An 18,185-nucleotide genomic window follows, 5' to 3' on the forward strand; every position below is an offset into this window, starting at 1 on the left:
CTGCCGAGGATGTATCCTCGCTATGGGGCAGCTCATTAGCCCCACTGTTTTTCCCAGGAGTGCTTTCCCTTTCTTGATATTTCTAATTCTAAAATAAATAAATAAAAAACTTTATGAAATAAATAAGTTATAGACTGTAGATTGCCCTTTAACTTTTTTTTTTTTGCTTTGGAGCCTGTCCCGGAACTAGCTCTTGTAGACCAGGCTGGCCTCGAACTCACAGAGATCTGCCTGCCTCTGCCTCCCAAGTGCTGGGATTAAAGGCGTGCGCCACCACCTCCCGGCCCTTTAATTTTTTTTAAACAGATACATTAGTGTTATATTTAATGCAAGTCAGGGAAGACAGTTGTTCCTATTAGATTAAAACTTCAAAATCTTTTTTTGTATGAATCTTTTAAAAAAATTTTTAAAAGAAAACAAACCATTCCCTTTCACTTCACACACCAATCCCTGTTTCCACTCTCTTCCCTCCTCCCACTCCCTCCATTCTTCCACCCAACCACCATCCACTCCTCAGAAAGGGCAAGGACTCTCCCACCATTTCCAGGCTAAGCAAGGCATCCATCCAAAGAGAATAGGTTCCCCAAAAACCAATTTAAGCAGCAGAGACAAATCCTGGTGCCACTGCAAGTGGCCCCACAGTCTGCCCCAGCCACACAACTGTCACTCACTTTAGAGTGTCCAGCTTAGTCCCACACTGCCTCTTTTCCTGTCTGGCTGGAGTTGGTGATCTCCCATTAGCTCAGGCAAACCATTTTAGTGGGTGTCCCCATCATGATATTGACCTCTTTGCTTATATTCCCATTCCTCCCACTTTTCAATTGGACCTCGGGAACTTAGCCCAGTGCTCCACTGCTGGTCTCTGCCTCTGTTTCTATCATTCCAGTTGTTGGATGAAGGTTCTATGGTGACATTTAAAATATCCATCAATCTGACTACAGGGCAACACCACCCTCTCTACCATTGCTTAGGGTCTTAGCTGTGGATTCCTGGAAAACTCTCCAGTGCCAGATTTCTTGCTAGCCTCATAATGGCATCTCTTTCCTTGTTCTTAGTCTCTGTCCTTCCTTCATCTCTACCATCCAGTTCCTCTATTTCTCCTACTCCCTCCCCTTTTCCCCTTCTCCTCCCCTTCTGCCTTCCCTTCTCCCCCCATCCTTATGTTTCCAATTTTCTCAGGAGATCTTGTCTATTTCCCCTTTTCTGGGGGAATCTATGTATGTTTCTCTTAGGGTTCTCTTTGTTACTTAGCTTCTCTGAGGTCATGGACTATAGGCTCCTAATCCTTTGCTTTATAGCTAGTATTCACCTACAAGTGGGTACATACTACACTCATCTTCTGGTTCTGGGTTACCTTACTCAGGACGGTTTCTTCTAGCTCCATCCATTTACATGCAAAAATCAAGATGTCATTTTTTATACCACTGTGTACTATTCCATTGTATAAATGTACCACATTTTCCTTATCCATTTTTTGGTTGAGGGACATCTAGGTTGCTTCCAAGTTCTAGCTATTATTAATAATGCTGCTATAAACATAGTTGAACAAATGTCCTTTTGGTATGGTTGAGCATCCTTTGGATATATGCCCAAGAGTGATATTGCTGGGTCTTGGGGTAGGATGATTCCCAATTTTCTGAGAAACCCCCATACTGATTTCCAGAGTGGTTGGACAAGTTTACATTCTCGCCAGCAATGAAGGAGTGTTCCCCTTACTCCACATCCTCTGCAGCATAGGCTATCATTGGTGTTTTTGATCTTAGTCATTCTGACAGGCATAAGATGGTATCTCAGAGTCATTTTGATTTGCATTTCCCTGATGACTAAGGATGTTGAACATTTTCTTAAGTGTTTTCAGCCATTTGAAATTTTTTTTGTTGGGAATTCTCTGTTTAGATCTGTCCTCCAGTTTTTAATTGGATTATTTGATATTTTGATGTCTAATTTCTTGAGTTCTACATACTCCCAAAATCCTTGACTGAGCTTATGGCTCAGTGGTAGAGCACTTGCTTTGCATTATGAAGTCCAAGTTTAAAACTTGGGAGACCACAAAAAAAGTTGATAATTTTATACTTAAGTAAATATTAAATGTTTTGAATACTGTTTAATAAGCACTATGCATATTTTTTTTTGCTCACTGGGGCTTGCAAAGTCCACATATAAAAAAGTAAGTTGCAAACACTTTACCACTGAGCTATGCGCACTGTTTCATTATTTTTCCTTCAGCAGCACCCTTTTCTTTTATGAGAATGTCCTTTAATACAGTGAATTCACTTTTAAATGTGTTTTGAGCAGAGTTGCCACCTAGTTTATACCTTTAATCCCAGCACTTGGGATGCAGACAATCTCTGTGCGTTCAAGACTTACATAGTGAGTTTCAGGACAGCTAGAGCTACATAGTGTCACCCTGCTTAGGGAAAAAATTGATGTTTTACCCAGGATTAGCCCGGAATTATGAATTTTGGGGAGGAAGACAACAGAAGTGCAGTTCTCAACGTTCAGTAGATTGTATAAAGGGCATATATTATCTATCAATAATTGATATTGACTTTGATAGTGTGGTGGAAGTCATGTTTGTTAGACATTTTACTACTCTGTTATATGTTCTCCCTTCCCTTTACTTTATTCTTTGAAAAGTAGTCAGCAGGAAGTTGAACTTCAGAAGTAGGGATTTATGCTTCACCTCCCTGAGGCCAGACCAGTGATATACATTATTTGGAATTGTTCTGCCCCGACTGTTCTCTTCTCCTTACCTGTTTATTAAGTTATTTCAATGTCTATCAGTATAGGCACCTAGAAAGTTTTATACTTTGGGTTATAGTTCAGTATTACTTTAATTATGTATTATTTTTCCAATGGTTCCATCTTTAATGATTAGGAGCTACTTTAATTGGTTTCTCTTTTCCTCTGACACTGGCACTCCATTTATTGTTTTCAATTCTTTGTCCCTTTCCCTCCCCCCATTTCATCCCCACCCTCACTCACCCCTCACAGCAAGCTTTCTGGTCAGACTAACTTTGGATCACCAGCCCCCAAATAATGACTCAGAGACTTATTAATTATGAATGTTTGGCTTTTAGTTTAGTTTAGATCTTAAAACTTAAATTATCCCATTTCTATTCATCTACATTTTGCCATGTGGCTTTTTACCTTTCTATCATTCTGTATGTCTGACTCCCTCCACGTCTTGCTTGGCATTTCCTTGCACAACTAGATTCCTCCTCCTCTTTCTCTTCCTGGAAATCTTGCCTATAAGTCCTACCTAGCTATTGGCTGTTCAACTTTTTATTACACCAACAACAATACATCTTAACACAGTGTACAAATATCCCACAACATCTCTTTCTCAAAACTAAGCTGGATTTATCTCCTAATCAACAAATAAGTATGTATTTTGTTTATCCCACTGGGGCAATGTTAATAATACTGATAGAATACAGTATATACATCTTATATGGACATATGCATTTCCTTTTCCTGACTTTTCCTAGGTGTGGAATTACTGACTGCTATGTGACCTTTGGTCAACTGCTGGAGGAACTGCCAGGGTGTTTTTATTTTCACTTTCATCAGTACTATATAAGGGTTAGGATTTCTCCACACCCTTAGTAACACTTGTGCTGTCTATTTCTATAACCATTGCATGGGAAGTGGTATCTCCTCATTTTGCATTTCCTACTGACTAATGGTATCTGTTCCTGTCCATTTGTACACTCTTTTTAAAAAAAGAAAAAACTGAGCCTATTCAAATTCTTTGCCTGTTTAAAAGTAGTTATCTTATTATTGTTGAGTTTTAGGCGTCTTTACATGTTCTGAGTATAAATCCCTAAACAGGTGCATCGCCTGCACATACTTACTGTCTTTCATTCTGTGGGTTGGCCTCTTTTGCACTTTTCTGATGGTTTCCTCTGCAACAATCAAACAAAACAAACAAAACACCTTATTTTTTAGTTAAAAATAAAGTCTAATGAATCTGCTTTAAGATATTTATTTATTTTTCATATGTATGTGGCGGAGTGCATGCATGCGACCATGCATGTGTGGCAGTCAGATGACTTTTTAGAGTCCATTTTCTCCTTACACCATATGACTCTTTGGGATTAAACTCAGGTCATTAGGCTTGGTGGCAAGCACCTTTACCCACTGAGCCATCTTGCCAGCCCTAATTATCTTTTTTTCTTTTGTATTTATGCTTTTGGTGCCATGTAGAGATTTTCCTTTTCATTTAATGTGAAGTTTTATTTTTCATCTTTCCATCCCAGTCACAGGCCTCTGCATGAGAAACTTCATGACAGACCTTAAACGTATGGGCTCTCACTAGTGGCACATGCCTTTCATCCTTTCATCCGGCACTTGGGGTCTCTGTGAGTTTGAGGCCAGTCTGGTCTGCATAGCAAGTTCCAGGTCAGCCAGGGCTACAGAGAGAAACCCTGTCTCAAACAAACAAGTAATATATATATATATATATATATATATATATATATATATATATATATATATATATGAGACATATATATATGTCTCAAACAAACAAGTTATATATATATATATATATACACACACACACACACACACATTCCTGGGAAATGCATTAACAGCCAACTTAAAATACATAATGGCTGTATGCCTGGTGCTGCTCAACTCCTGAAGTTTTGATCCATGAAGAAACTGCCTAATTTCTCTTCTTGTCCTTGTCTTCATCCTTCCTTTTTTTATGTTTTGGTTTTGGTTTTTCCAGACAGGGTTTTTCTATGTAACCCTGGCTGTCTTGGAAGTAGTTCTAAAGACCAGGTGGGGCTTGAACTCCTGATCTTCTGCCACTACCTCTTATGTGCAGGGATTACAGGTGTACACCAGTATGCCCATCACATTGAACACCTTACAGTGATACTGTGTCTTCAAGCCTGCATGACAGCCATTTCCTAAATATGCGCTAAACACTTCATATATATTCTTGAGAGCCTACAACAGGAGAGGTATCATTCTGTGCATCACAATGCAAACTAGACACAGTCTTTGCAGTCATGGAACTTACACAACAGGAGGGAGTCATCAGACTGAATCACACAAATGTTCAATGATCACACACACAGTGCTTAGGAGAGGCAGTGAGTACTGGGAGAGCTCATAACAAGAAACTGATGCACATTTAAGATGTAGGTATCATGAAAGGCTTCCCAGAAGAGGTGATACTTGAACTGAGATTATTTTTTTTTGGAAGGAAGAGCTTGAGAAAGAATATTCCAAGCAAAGGGGAAAACAGCAAGCTCAAAAGCCCTGAGGTGGGAAGGAGAACATAATTTTTGGTAGTAGGTTTTATTAATTATAAGGTAATCTGCCCTTGATGTGAAGGAATAAAGGAAATTAATGTCAAGGCGAAACATAAACTATGTGCTGCATCTAACAAGTATTTCAGAATTGTTTTTTAGGAATCACAATTTGTTTATTCGGCAAACATTTCTCAACGGAATCCTGCCTACTTGGAGAAAGGGGCCAGCAGAAATACAAGGAGTGAAGCTTGGAAACTGGATAGAGACTACAGCAAAATTTTAAAGTAGTTAGGATTTTTCCCCTAAAAGCTCTCCACTGGAAGCCACCAGAAAATTATTTGAGAAAGGAAATGCCATAATGGGATTTATGTGCATACGCTATGGCACAGAGTGGAAGCCCAGAGAAAAGGTCATGCAGTGAGGAGGTGGGATGGATGAAGATGGTGGCGGTGGGAAAAAAAGACTCAACATATTCCATTCAGTTGCTACCTGTTGCTCACCTAGTCTCTTATCCCCCTAACCAGGATCCCATCCCTGGGCTTGCTCTTGCCCTTCCCAAGAGGGCAGCAAAAGCTGCTGGAGCACCTGTGATCATGGATCTTGGGGCACCTCGGTGGCCCCTGCTCCTTAAAATCCCAGGCTGTTAGGCATGACTCCAAAGGAGGTCTTTTTCTCCAGTGAGTGAGTTTGAAGAATGATGAGCCACTCACTAATCTGCATCTGCTCCAGCTTTCTTCCGAGGGGACCAGGCAGGGGGTTGCTCTGGTGTGCTCCTCCTGCCTCTGTTAACAGCAGCCTCAGCTGTTGAGAAAAGCTAGAGGATTACTCCTCCTGGGGCTCCCTGCCCCCCCATCCCCCAAAACAGCTGAAGGAAAGGCTTGAACGTTCTTTCACAAAGAGACGCATTTTGGTATTCATGGTGGGGAAGGCATATATTTTGAAACTGCCTTTTCTGGTGATAACAGAAATACAATCGTATTGGAGAAAAATGGAAAGCTGAAGGAAGACTCGCCAGCATGCATACTATCACGCTGGACTTTTTTGCTTGTTTCTCTGTCATAGATACTTATTTTTGAATAGTCAAGGTCACACATGCTAAATAAGAGTTCTGGCATCTTGTTCTCTTCACCTGGTATTAGGATGGCTTTCTGTGTTACTAAAGTCACTCACTCCATAAACGATTTTGATAACTGCACGGCGGCCATTATTTTTTTAAAAGAAAAACTTATTTTATTTCCTCTTTCCTGAACATTCAAGGGGGTTATAACATATAAGCAGTATAAGAGCAGCTATGACAGACAAGGTTGTTTATCAATCTTTGCCTGCACTTTGAACACCCAGCCCCATCCCTGTGGACTTCTAGGCAGGGAATTAGTAAGGGAAATTCTATAGTCACCGGACAGGAAAGCAAATCTCTAGCAGGGTAATTTCCACCAAATATAGCAGGTCCTGGCAGGGAAACTAGAAGACTTTGGACTCCTGTGTTTTGCTCTGTAAGGACCTGTCTCTCTCCTTACCACCGGACAAGCAGTGCCTACTAAGTGTCTCTATGTCAGGAAATACCTTTCTCCAGACATCTTACTAGATTATGGGCTGTAGAGGCAGCCGGGGCTGTGAGTTCCTTGGCTTCTAACTTCCTTTTGTGGCAGACAGGCAAAGTAAGGAGAATCCTTCCCCAGGGTCTGAGAATCTGCTTGCACTGGGCTGTATTTGGAACCAGCGAGGCCACCTTGAGCACTGTCATTTCCCCTTTTGGTGACAAAGCCAGCCAGAGAAGGCAGCAGGGATTGGAGGCATATTTTGAGTTTGTTGCTGTTTTAGGGGCAGAGCCCTCCCTTTAAATTAAGCCTTATCAGAGCCTCAACTCTAAAAACAGACGAAGGAGCAGTCACCCTGGTGAGCAGTGTGGGGAGGGCAGTTTCTGGTGTGAAATTCTGGGCAGTGAAGGGTAGCTTCATTCCAGTTCAGTCTAGTTCTCTTCCCTATCGCTGAAGTTTAAAAACATTATCTTTCATCTGTATTCAAATCCTCCAAATGTGCTGATCAATGAAATCTTTTCTCTTCTTAAAGGCAATTTGGAAATCAGACAAAGTGGAGCACAAAGCCACGGATACTCAGAGCGAGAGTGAGCAGTACGTGCGACACGCTGAAAGGGTGACCCTGGCACTTCTAAGAAGGCAGCAGCACAATGCGCTCTTCCAAAGCAACGACGTCAGAGTTTATTCCCCCTCTGCCACCGCCCCCTCAGTGGGGGGGCATTGCTTGTTCGTACCCCACCCTTTCCTGGAATCATTTCAGACCAAAATCTAGAGTAACCTTAGGCAGATGTTTTCTAAGGCCAAAGACTGAAAGATTGGAATAGGGCGGTGGGTCTGACAAGGTTGGAATAGGGTGGTGGGACTTTGGCGGTGAGGGAAGCTCGCCCACCAAGCAGCTTGTGGCTTTGCTCCAATCACTGCAGGAAGGGGTGGAAGCTCGCATCGGTCAAGAGGGGATTGAAGTCTATGGCTTTAGCTTGAGGAGAGGAGGTAAGAGGCCCAGCCTGAACGCAGCAGGCCCAGGAAGAGCCCTGCAAGGAGGGCAATGGGACTGCATCTGTAAATCAACGCTGGTCCCATCCCACCCCATGCTGGACAGTGGGGGATGGGGTGTGGGGGTGGGGAGGACTGTGCAAACGTCTTCTGAGGAGGGTTGGTGCTGCCTTCCCAGGGAGACCCGACCTTTCTTGGAGAGGCGGGGTGGCTTTAGTCTCCTGGAGCTGCAGTGATGTGTAAAAAGCGGGCACGACCCCCGAAGCCTCAGAAACCCCGCTCCTCCCCCTGAGGCCCGCCCAGACCCGCAGGTGAATGGCTAGTCCACACAAAGGAAGCCGGCTGGAAACGTGGAATTCGGACCAATTTACAGAGGACTCTGTCGCCTAGGGTCCCAACAGACCGCAAGCAAAGAAACCTGTGGTCAGGAGTGGATGAGGATAAAACCAGTGCACCAGGCCAAGCTTATTGGAAAAGCCGAGTTTAGTTATTCTGGGATAGCGAGGTAACAGGATTAAAGGGATTAAGGAAATCACCTCAAACAGCTGAGGAGGGGGTAAAAAAACACGGATTCTATTTGTTTTCTTCCTAGGCCCCAAACAGATACGCTGGGGCTCGAAGCGAAAGGAAGGACCCTTGGGGGAGTACAATGGAATGGTCAGTGGTTCTGGGCTGGAGGAAAGGGAATAGAAAACAAGCTCTGGGCTCAAGATGAGAGAGAGAGCCTTTCTAGAAAACAAATAAGCAAACTGCTTTGACAAGTTAAAAGCGAGCCTTGGGAGGTGCTCGAAAACTCTTTTGCACATCTGCAGTGTAACTTTTAAAACAAAATCTTCCACTGTTGAATGTTCACACCTCTGCTTCAGCTACCACGGTGGAAATATTTATATCCTAACGGGGACGCCTGTAACCATGTATTTTAAATACGATCACTGAGATTTCTGAAGGGCTTTCGTTTTGTAAATATTTCAACTCAGCTCAAGTATCTTCCCGCCCCAGTGCACAGAAGTAAGTGCCCCGCTTTTGGTAAGTTTCCGCGGCTGCAGGTGTTTGCCTCCCACCCGCATGGCTGCGGAAGCAGACGATCAGTCCCGGAATGCTCACCACCGCAATCAACAAGTGCATGGCTGCGCGCAGGGGGTGTGCAGCTCAGGTAGTGTGGGCCACCTCCGGGTAGGCGCTTCCAGAAGACAAACCTTTCCCTCCATTTGAGACTGTTTCTCATTTGAGAGTACTGGGAGCTGCTGTGGGTTGGACCTCTAGTAGTTTAAAAGAAATCATTTCAGGTCATGCTCGCCCTGCTCGAGCCCTACTCAGTCCCAGGTCTGCAAACTGAGTTCCAAAACTACGTGTTGGTCTCCCTCTCAACCCGCGCTTAAAATTTCGGGCCCGCAAAATCATCAGGACTCCAGCATGTAGGTTATAAAATTTATTGATCTCTCATTTAGCAATTAAGAGTAAAGTCTTGAAAAAACCCAGAACAAAATAACCCCCTCCCCACTACCCAAACGAAAGAACACATTAGCATGACGAAATAGCAAACATATCACTGCAAGAAATCACAAACTCAACAGCCTAAATGCGCACTGGACAGAAGCTGTCCCGCGGCCAGGGGCGGCGAGGCGGGAAAAACACGCACACCTGGCTATAAATTAACATTGGCTTTAGCTGTCGCGCCAGTTGGCGCGGTCAGCCCCCCGAAAATCAGAGGAAAGCAGAAGCAATACGACCGGGGGGGGGGTGATGGAGGCATTGCAGTTCGTGGGTCAATCTCACTCACTCCTCGATTAATAGCAAACTAACAAGACAACATTTTCAAATGCAACAGAAGAACCTAGGAACCCGGGAAGAGGAGAAAGGGGCTGCACTTCGCAAACATCACAGCGGTTCCCAGCCTACAAAGGGGGAGGGAGGGGCAGCGATCAGAAGCCTGAGGCTCTAGAAAGTCCCATTTCCGCCGTTCCTAACTTCTTTTTGCTTTTGTACAAAACCCGACAGCTACAGCAAAACTTTCAGTTCTCCTCATCTTCGGTACAAGGCAACAGTCCCAGGCAAGCAAAGCTAAACAACAAGGCGTCCCAACTTGGGGGTGTGGGGCAGGGTGGGGGCGAAGAGCTAGAAGCGCAGGCGGGAGCTCAGATGTGGGTCAGCGGCACCGTTCCATTGACCGCAGTCCCGGCGCCCTGGTAGTGCTGGTGTACGCCGTGCAGTCGGCCGCCAGGCAGTGGAGAGGCGGCGTCAGCCGCATCCCCGCCAGGTGGCAGGTACATGCTGATCATGTCGCGCAGGTCGCCAAGGCACGCGCGCTGCGAGTGCGAAGCGATGGCGGGCGGCGGCGAGCTGGGCTCCGACTTCACCACGGAGCCCATGGGGCCCAGGCTCATGGCGGCAGCAGCTGCGGCCGCGGCGGCGGCGGTAGCGGGCTGTTGCCCGTAGGCGGCGGCGGCCGCGGCGGCGGCCGAAGGCGCCATGCCCCCATAGCCTGAGGCGGCGGCCGCGGCGGCCGCGGCGTTCATGTAGCTCTGGGCGCCGGGTGGCATCATGGGGCTGTACTGCAGGCCAGCCATGTCGTAGCGGTGCATCTGCGGTAGCGCGGGCGGCGGCGGCGGGCTGCTCATGCTCGGGGGCTGCGGGTAGCCCAGTTGCTCCTGCACCAGCGAGTACGCGCCGTTGGCCCAGCCGTTCACGTGCGAGTATGTGTCCAGGCGCTGGCCCACGCCCACTGGGCTGCTGGCGGCGGCTGCAGCGGCTGCGGCCGCCGCGGCGGCGGCGGCGCCCGGGGGCAGGAGGCCGCCGGGCAGGGAGTACTTGTCTTTCTTGAGCAGCGTCTTGGTCTTGCGGCGCGGCCGGTACTTGTAGTCCGGATACTCCTTCATATGCACCGCACGCAGTCGCTTGGCCTCGTCGATGAATGGTCGCTTCTCGGCGTCGGTCAGCAGTTTCCAGTCGGCGCCCAAGCGCTTGCTGATTTCAGAGTTGTGCATCTTGGGGTTCTCCAGGGCCATCTTGCGCCGCTGCCCGCGGGACCAGACCATGAAAGCGTTCATGGGCCGCTTTACGCGATCCTGGTCGCTGCCCCCGCCGCCGCCGTTCGCGCCACCGTTGCCTGCGTTCGCGCCGCTGGCTGGGTTCGCGCTACTCTTGCCTGCACCACCCGGGGCTGCGGGGCCCCCGGTGGCCGCTGTTGGGGTGGGCGGCCCTACGGGGTTCTTGAGTTCAGTCTCCAGCAGGCTGTACATTGCCGGGGCGGGAAGAAGGTGCGCCAGCGTGGCGGGAGGAGAAGGCGCTCCAGGGGCTGGAGCGGCCAGGGTGAAAAGGCCGGGAGACTCCGTTGGAGTGGCGTTTGGGGGCCGGTGGGCCGGAGAGTCGGGCGGGAAGGGCAGGCTTGCGGGAGTGCTCCGCGCTAAGTCGGCGGGAACGCGCGGGCTTCTCTCACCTGATGCGTTCTCTCGAGCTGGTCGCATTCGCTGTCTGCCCGGGAAGCTCGCCGATGCTTTATATACCTGCTCAGATCCGGGAGGGTTGGGGCTCGGTCCGCCTCTCACCACCCGTCGGCCCCGTGATTGACAGACTCGCCGTGATGAGCCCTAGCCAATCAACACCGAGCCCCCTATGGCCCAGCTTGGAGAAAAAAAAAGTTCGGGGAGCCCTTTAGTTCACCCTCCAGACCCCTCTTGGGTCGAATGACGTGATGAGAGTTATTCAGGAGGCGGGAGTCCCTGAGACCCGCTCCGAGACCACCAATTAGGGTCTCAAAAAGTTTGAAAGAACGAAACCCGAGGAGGTGAGGGAGGAGGGGGAAGAGGGCGCGCGAACAGAACTGGGGGGAGGGGCAGAGGAGCGCCCACAGGCTTCAGAAAATAACTTTGTAACCCTGACGAGGCTGAGCAGCGCCTCATCCCAGGGCTAGTCTGTAAAGCTTCCCTTATTCTGCACCGAGGACCTCCATTGCGGTTGCTAGCGCTGGAGACACTGGGGACCGCCAGCAGCCCAGGCATGCTTGGGACATTCAATGCATAACGGAGGTGTGCTAGGCTGAGCCTCTAAGAAGCCCTCCTTGGAATTAATTGGTTGCTGGCTGCCAGAACCCTCCACCCCTAGGCCAGTGCGTCCACGACCCAGCGAGGGTCAGGGACTGGGGCGGGGGACTGCGAGCGCACCTGGCAGTGAGGCTCTCCCGGGGTTTTCGCAAGTGCCCGTGGTGAGTGGCCCGCTGCCTGGGCTCTGGGGGAGGCGCTCACACGCGGTGGCGTGGAGACCGTGTGTGGGACAGAAAGGGCGAATGGGCCTCCACTTTCTCGCTCCAGGCCCCCGCTTAGAGGCCCCTTTTTGTCTCTGCTGTCTGGCCATTTCGGGTTTTCCAGTCCGATGCTCCTGAGGGGGAGGGTCGGGCCCCTTGGAAAATCCGTTTTCATGGCAACACGGAGCCTCTCAGAGTAAAAGAAAAGTTTGGGGGGGGGGGCGGTGTGGTGGCCGGAGCTGAGCCGAGGCCTTACTCTGGGTGGACCGCTGGGCCCCCTCCTCTGGCCGCGCACCTGCCACCACCGCTGTGAGCGGCTCCTGGCGCGCAACCGCCCCCGCTCAGCGCCCCCCCCCCCCTCCAGGCTGTGCTAACAGACTTCGCTTCTCCTTTCTTGTTTTACAGCCTTTCTGACCGAAGCCCAGAGAAACAGAGCGGGACCTTCAGGCACTTTGTCGGGTTATCTGCCAAGGACTAGCGGTTAGAGAAACCCCAGCTGCTGGGAGCGGGAACCTGGACATGCTCTGCCGCCAGCTCAAGCAAGTGGCATGGCGTTTGAAACTCTCGGAGCCGCCTGAGGGAGGGACTGGGAAGCCATCTGGGCAGATGTGGCAGAAACCTAAATAAGGTGTCCGCACAGTATTGGATTCCCGCCTCTCTCTTTAGCTTAGGGAAAGGTGGGGAACCTAAAGGAAAGCATAAGACTTACGTGTGTGTGTGTGTGTGTGTGTGTGTGTGTGTGTGTGTACGCGCGCGGGGGGGTGTTCCAGGCTTCTAGTTTTTCAGCGATAATGCAAAATGAGGTGATTTGGGATGCCTGCACGCCTGGCTTGTCTCTTTCTCTCTTGCACTAATTAAAAAGCCGCCGACGTTTGCAGGGCGCAGACCAGTTCAGCCCTTTTCGTGGCCAGAAGGACCGCTGGCACCAGAATCTCGCTTTCTTTCTGGTATCACTTCCAGGAAGTTTGTGGTCCTGATTCCTTCCTTTTAAATTTGCATTCTACCTGGTCAGAGTAGTTTTCCGCCGAGGATAGCAACTGGGTGGGTGTACGGAGTTTACAGGCTCTGGAAAGATTCTGTGTGGGGGGGTAAATGTTAGTGTGAATGCGTGCGCGCACGCGCACGGCTATGCTGGAAAACATGTCTCAGAAAACAGAATGATTCAGCAAACCCCACCTGCAGTTGTTTTCTTGATGAAATGGCTGACAGACTCAGATTTTCTTAGGCACACCCACGGGCCCCTAAAAAGCCGATGTGACTGGCCCCTGCCCTCCCACCACCCTCTTCAGGTCCTCTCTCAGTTTTTCTGGGCCCCGGAGGCTGTTGCTAAGTGAAGAGCGGTTTAGGAAACTACCCAACCGACGCGCAGCCTGGCGTCCAGTAGCCTGACAGATGTCAGGATTCTTTCCAAGTTTTAGGACCCAAGTAAGCCGTTGTGGTGACAGCGCCTGGGCTGCAGTTTTTCCAAGATCGAGGATGTGGGGCTGGTCCCCTGCTCCTCCCAGAAGCAGATTAGCTGTTTGTCATTTGATCACACCTTGTCCTGGTTTAAGTGAGCTCATTTTCACATTACATCCTCCTGCCAGTTTTACTGAGGTCTTTTGGTAGGATCAAGGCACCTTCTCTCACTCTCTTGGCTTCTCTGCGGTGGTTGGGATTAAACTGACCTCCCGCTGGTGGCTCTGAGCTGGTCGGGACGGCATCAAATAAGTGCTGCGCCAAATTCCCTTCAGAACACGTAGAAAAAAAATCCGTTCTTATTACAAGTTATTATTTCAACAGGCAAGCAAAGTTACTATTGTAGGCCCGGAGAGACTGGGGGTGGGATAGTGAAAAGGAAACCATTATTAGGGCCCTCCCAGCAATGAAGACTACGACACCAGTAAAAATTTTATTGAGGGTCGGCAGGAGTGTCCGAGCCGAGCGGCTCCAGTTCCAGCAGAGGCTTTCCTGATGGCATGGTGTTGAACTGCAGACTCCTCAAACTATACACGCACTGTGCATCTGTTAACAACATCAAGCAAAACCCAGGAGAAAAGAACAAGCTCAGCAGCACTCTTAGCCTTAGGGGCCTGCGGGATTCGCGGGCAACGCGAAGAGCTCAGACTAGGAACTGGGCCAAGCGCCTCCTCCCCAACCCCCAACGCTCCCAGGAGTGTTAAGGCTCCTTCAGATTGGGGTCGAGCCAGGGGCTCGGAGGACCCATGGTGGGACAATAGCGCCGTTTGTTGGATTCCGTTGGAAACTTCACCCAGAGGAGCCCCTTCTCGCCCTCAGGGTCTTCCAGGTCGCCCCAACCCTGGAAAGACAAGCAGACTTGAGGTCCGGGCGGCAGAGAAGGACCCATCCTTGGCGAACTATTGTAAAACGCCAATGGTCTGGATTCGAGCCGGCCTAGCCCGACGAACTCCAGGTTCATCCTCCGTCTCCCTTCCATCACTACGGGAGAAATCAGATGCTGTGAGGGCCTCATATCTGCAAAGAGAACTTTTGGCATTGTGCTTCAGCTACTGTTAGAGAGAACAGGGGAAGAGTAGCTGTCCTGTGTTGTCTCTTCAGTAACCACTCAAGGCGGACATTTTTTAGGGGTGCTGGCCATCCTTTTGGCAGGGATGTCTCGTGCATTCTGGATAGCCAGGGTTGCTAGATCTATGTGGGAGTCTGCTGGCACGTGCAGAGGGTGTAGAAGCAGAAGTTTCTTCAGGCTAGTTCAGGCCATCCGAGGTAGTTGACCCATAGTAGTCTAACATTTTCAAGTGTGTAAGTGCCCGGGGTCAAATACTGGTTTGGGGAAATGAAAACAATTTATCTTGGACACCTTTTCCTGCAGATAAAAGCCTTACATTTCTAAAGTCAGTCCTTGAGAACATCCCTGGATCATTTACCCTGGTATGTCCAATACTGTATTCTGGCTACAGTGGGAGGGCCTTGATTAAGAAGCGTGGGTCTACTTTAGAATCATCCTTTGTTTTAAATTTTGAGGGTTTTTTTTTGGTTGTTTTTTGCTTTTTTTTTTTTTTGGTTTTGTTTTGTTTTAAGGTCGGAAAGGTCACTCCAGCTGGTGGAAGACACATCACTTTCCAGTTCCTGGAGCGTTATGAGGAATCTTCCCTCTCCCACACACCACAGTGTGGAGTGGGGGGGGGCAGCTTTCCTGTATTTAGGTCAGGGAAGGATCGGAAGATCCTAGGTTGGTGGGAACAAACTTTAAACAACCTAGTTGGTGCTCTCTCTCTAAAGACAAATTTCTGGGAGCCTAGAAGCATAGGATGGCATTGTTCTGGAGGTGACAAATTGTGTTGGGTGGCAAGCACATCTGCATTCTACTGCATTTTGGCCATAGCTTTTGGGGGGGGCACTTTTGGAGCAAGTTTCTAAATTCATTTACTTGAGTGACACTTGATAGCTATTGGAGTCCCTTTGGCCCCCACGTACTTCGGGGCTCTCAGTTGTAAGCATGACTCTTACCAACATGGGTGTTATGGCATTATTAATCACCCACTCTCTTTTCCCTATGTGCGCAGCAACTCTGAGGAGTTTGACAGATTTTGCCTTCAGCTGCCCTCTTGTTGACCTCACAACCCTTACTTATTGCCTTCTCCCTAGAGGGAGGAAGGCACTGCCCAGGAACTGGGTCCCATTCCAGAGGGCTGCCAGAGCCACCATTGCTGCCCTGTTTGTCTCTGCCTCACCCCCATCCATTCCCACAACTGTACCAGCTCCGCAGTTCAGATCACCAAACTCACACACATTTCTAAGGGGCAACCTCCAAAAACTGGCTTCCAGGTGGCTGTCTGCCCTTGCACTGTATGCGTGCCAGGAAGGGGGTCCGCTTCCTTTGGGTCTGCGAAGGCATGGCCCTCACTTAAGCAGAAGAGAGCTGGCCAGTAAGAATATGGGACCAGGGAAGTGATCTTAAAATCTCTATCTGCACAGATTTACAATTTCTCCGGGGTGGGGATAGTCATAAGTCCACCAGACCTGACTACCCTCGCCTGGAAAAGCCCATGTTGACCAGGCATCTCCTGAACATCTATGCAGATTCACCCGTTCCCGCCTCGGGCGGTGCCTGTTAGCTTTCTGAGGGAAAATCAATCTCAAGGCAACATCCAGCTGTTCCTTTACTCCCTTCTCATGCTTTCCTTCTTTCTTTTTACCAAAAATTTGTATTTTCTATAATGGAGAGCCATGAAATTCGATGCACAGAATTTCTATTTTCTCTTCTTTTTGGCCCGGGATTTCCTTTAGATACTTTAAACTTCTGTCCTACGTTTACTATGTGCTAAATTGTGTGTCTACCAGGGAACAGCGAGGCCTTGCCCTTTTACTTTGCATTGCAAAGTGGAAACGGTCTGGGAGAGGACTTGAGACTGAGCAAATGAAAGTTCACTTACCGCTTTCCCCAAACTCCTAGCAGATCCACAGAGAAACAGACTCCGTGGGTAGAGGAAGGTCCTTCACAAAGATCTGGCCCTATTGGAGCTGGTGTGCCCCGGGCCGGCAGTGACCATGCTTATCAGTGTGGGCTCGCGCTTTCTCACGGCGGGGGCGGCTTTCCCTCTGTGGGAGAACGCTAGCCCAGCAAGCATTTGCGCACCGCACCCCAGCGCCACTGTCTCAGGGACCGGCTTGCCGGGCTCCCAGGGAGCGGCTGTGGGGGTGGACTGGGAAGAGCTAGTGTGCTGCCCACCCGCAGGCAGACTTGCTTCGCAGGAGACTGGGGGCCAGACCTTGGCACAAAGTCCTTTCTCTTGGGAGATTTTGTTCATAGTCGTTTTGGCTTCTAGGCCGCTGACATCCCAATTCCATTTCCCCGGAAAGCGTCTACGGGTTAGGACCTTGAAGCTTTGCTAATGTGATGTTTGTGTAATTAACACCATCTTCCCTTGTTTCTGAACATATTTCCTCCGCCTGCGCAACCTAGCTTTCATTTGAAAATGCATCGTGAAGAACATCCCAATATACCCTTTCTAATGGGGGGGGACCCTACTCATTTTGTGAAATGGTTTCTTTACAAAGCCAACAACCAATCTTACTTTCTAGTTCCAATGACTATCCTTTTATGAGTTATATTATTAAAGAAATCCGACACTAATTGTGCCGATTTAACTTGTTAATTAGTTGCAAATAAACTCTTCATTAGTGGTAAAATAAAATAAAACAAAACCCATGCGCCTAGATATCATTCCACATTCGCATATTGTAGTGTCTGCACAGCACAGGCATACTAAATTAAGTTCCTAAAAGGTTCCTCCTGAGGATAAATAATTAAAATATATTCTACTTTAATTGACATTATAGAGGACATAAATGAACTTTTCCTTTTAGAAAGAAATAGCCATTTCTAAATAAAGCTTGCAGTGTGGAGAAAGGAGGCTTCAGCCAAATGAATAGTCATTACTACCTTTTCAACGACGTGGGCCTTTTGATCAGAAAAGAAATTAGCTCTAAAAAACAGACAATGGAAGCCTGCCCTGCAATAGGAAGAAAATTAGACGGCCAAGGCTCTTCACAACACCTATTTCTATAAACCATAGAGCTCCTTGCTTTTCAATTACAGCTGTTCATTTCATATAAGGAAAGGGGAAAAACAGGCCTCTAATGTAAACTCGCTCTCACCAGAAAGCCTTGCTGCTGGCTCGTAGCCAGGCTGCCTACTTACTATTGTTTTTAGTCGTCTCATCAATTAGCTAATACTATATATTTTAAATGACTCGGGGGGCATTCACATTCTCCCTCCCTCCTTCCCCACACAGACAAAACCCAAGCTGGACTCCCATGAAAGGGCTACCATTCGGAGCAGAGATACTTCAGTGTTTAAAGTTTAATGTTTTTATTGTTTCTCAAAGAAAAAAAACATATTGAAAATCCTGCTCTCCCCCTTTATTTCTTAGTCTGTCATTGAAAGACCCAGACGGGTTGACAACAGGGGAGGGACATAAATGGGCAGCTTTCAGCATTATTTCTAATTGTTCACAGAGCTCACTCCAGCTCCACATAATTTTGCAGTGGCCCCTAGACCACAATTTGCCTTAGACAGCTCTGAGTTTTAAGAATAGAAATTTTGAAATTTTTCTAGCTCTATTTGTTACATGTCATTAAGATAGAATTTTATTTTTAAAATATTGCTTTCACCATTTGGTG

General features: G+C 48.2%; 2 protein-coding genes across 2 annotated transcripts in view; one reads left to right on the forward strand and one right to left on the reverse strand.

Annotated features, from left to right (window-relative positions):
• LOC142841536 (melanoma-associated antigen 1-like) overlaps window positions 1–18,185 on the forward strand; it is a 537,355-nt gene that overhangs the window by 188,387 nt on the left and 330,783 nt on the right. The gene's annotated exons all lie outside the window — the stretch shown is intronic.
• Sox3 (SRY-box transcription factor 3) lies at window positions 9,232–11,265 on the reverse strand. Its single transcript, XM_075957295.1, has one exon. It carries the CDS (start codon window positions 11,263–11,265, stop codon window positions 9,937–9,939), a length of 1,329 nt encoding a protein of 442 aa, XP_075813410.1. The 3' UTR covers window positions 9,232–9,936.

This window comes from Microtus pennsylvanicus, chromosome X (genome assembly GCF_037038515.1).
Source record: "Microtus pennsylvanicus isolate mMicPen1 chromosome X, mMicPen1.hap1, whole genome shotgun sequence".
Lineage (NCBI taxonomy): Eukaryota > Metazoa > Chordata > Mammalia > Rodentia > Cricetidae > Microtus > Microtus pennsylvanicus.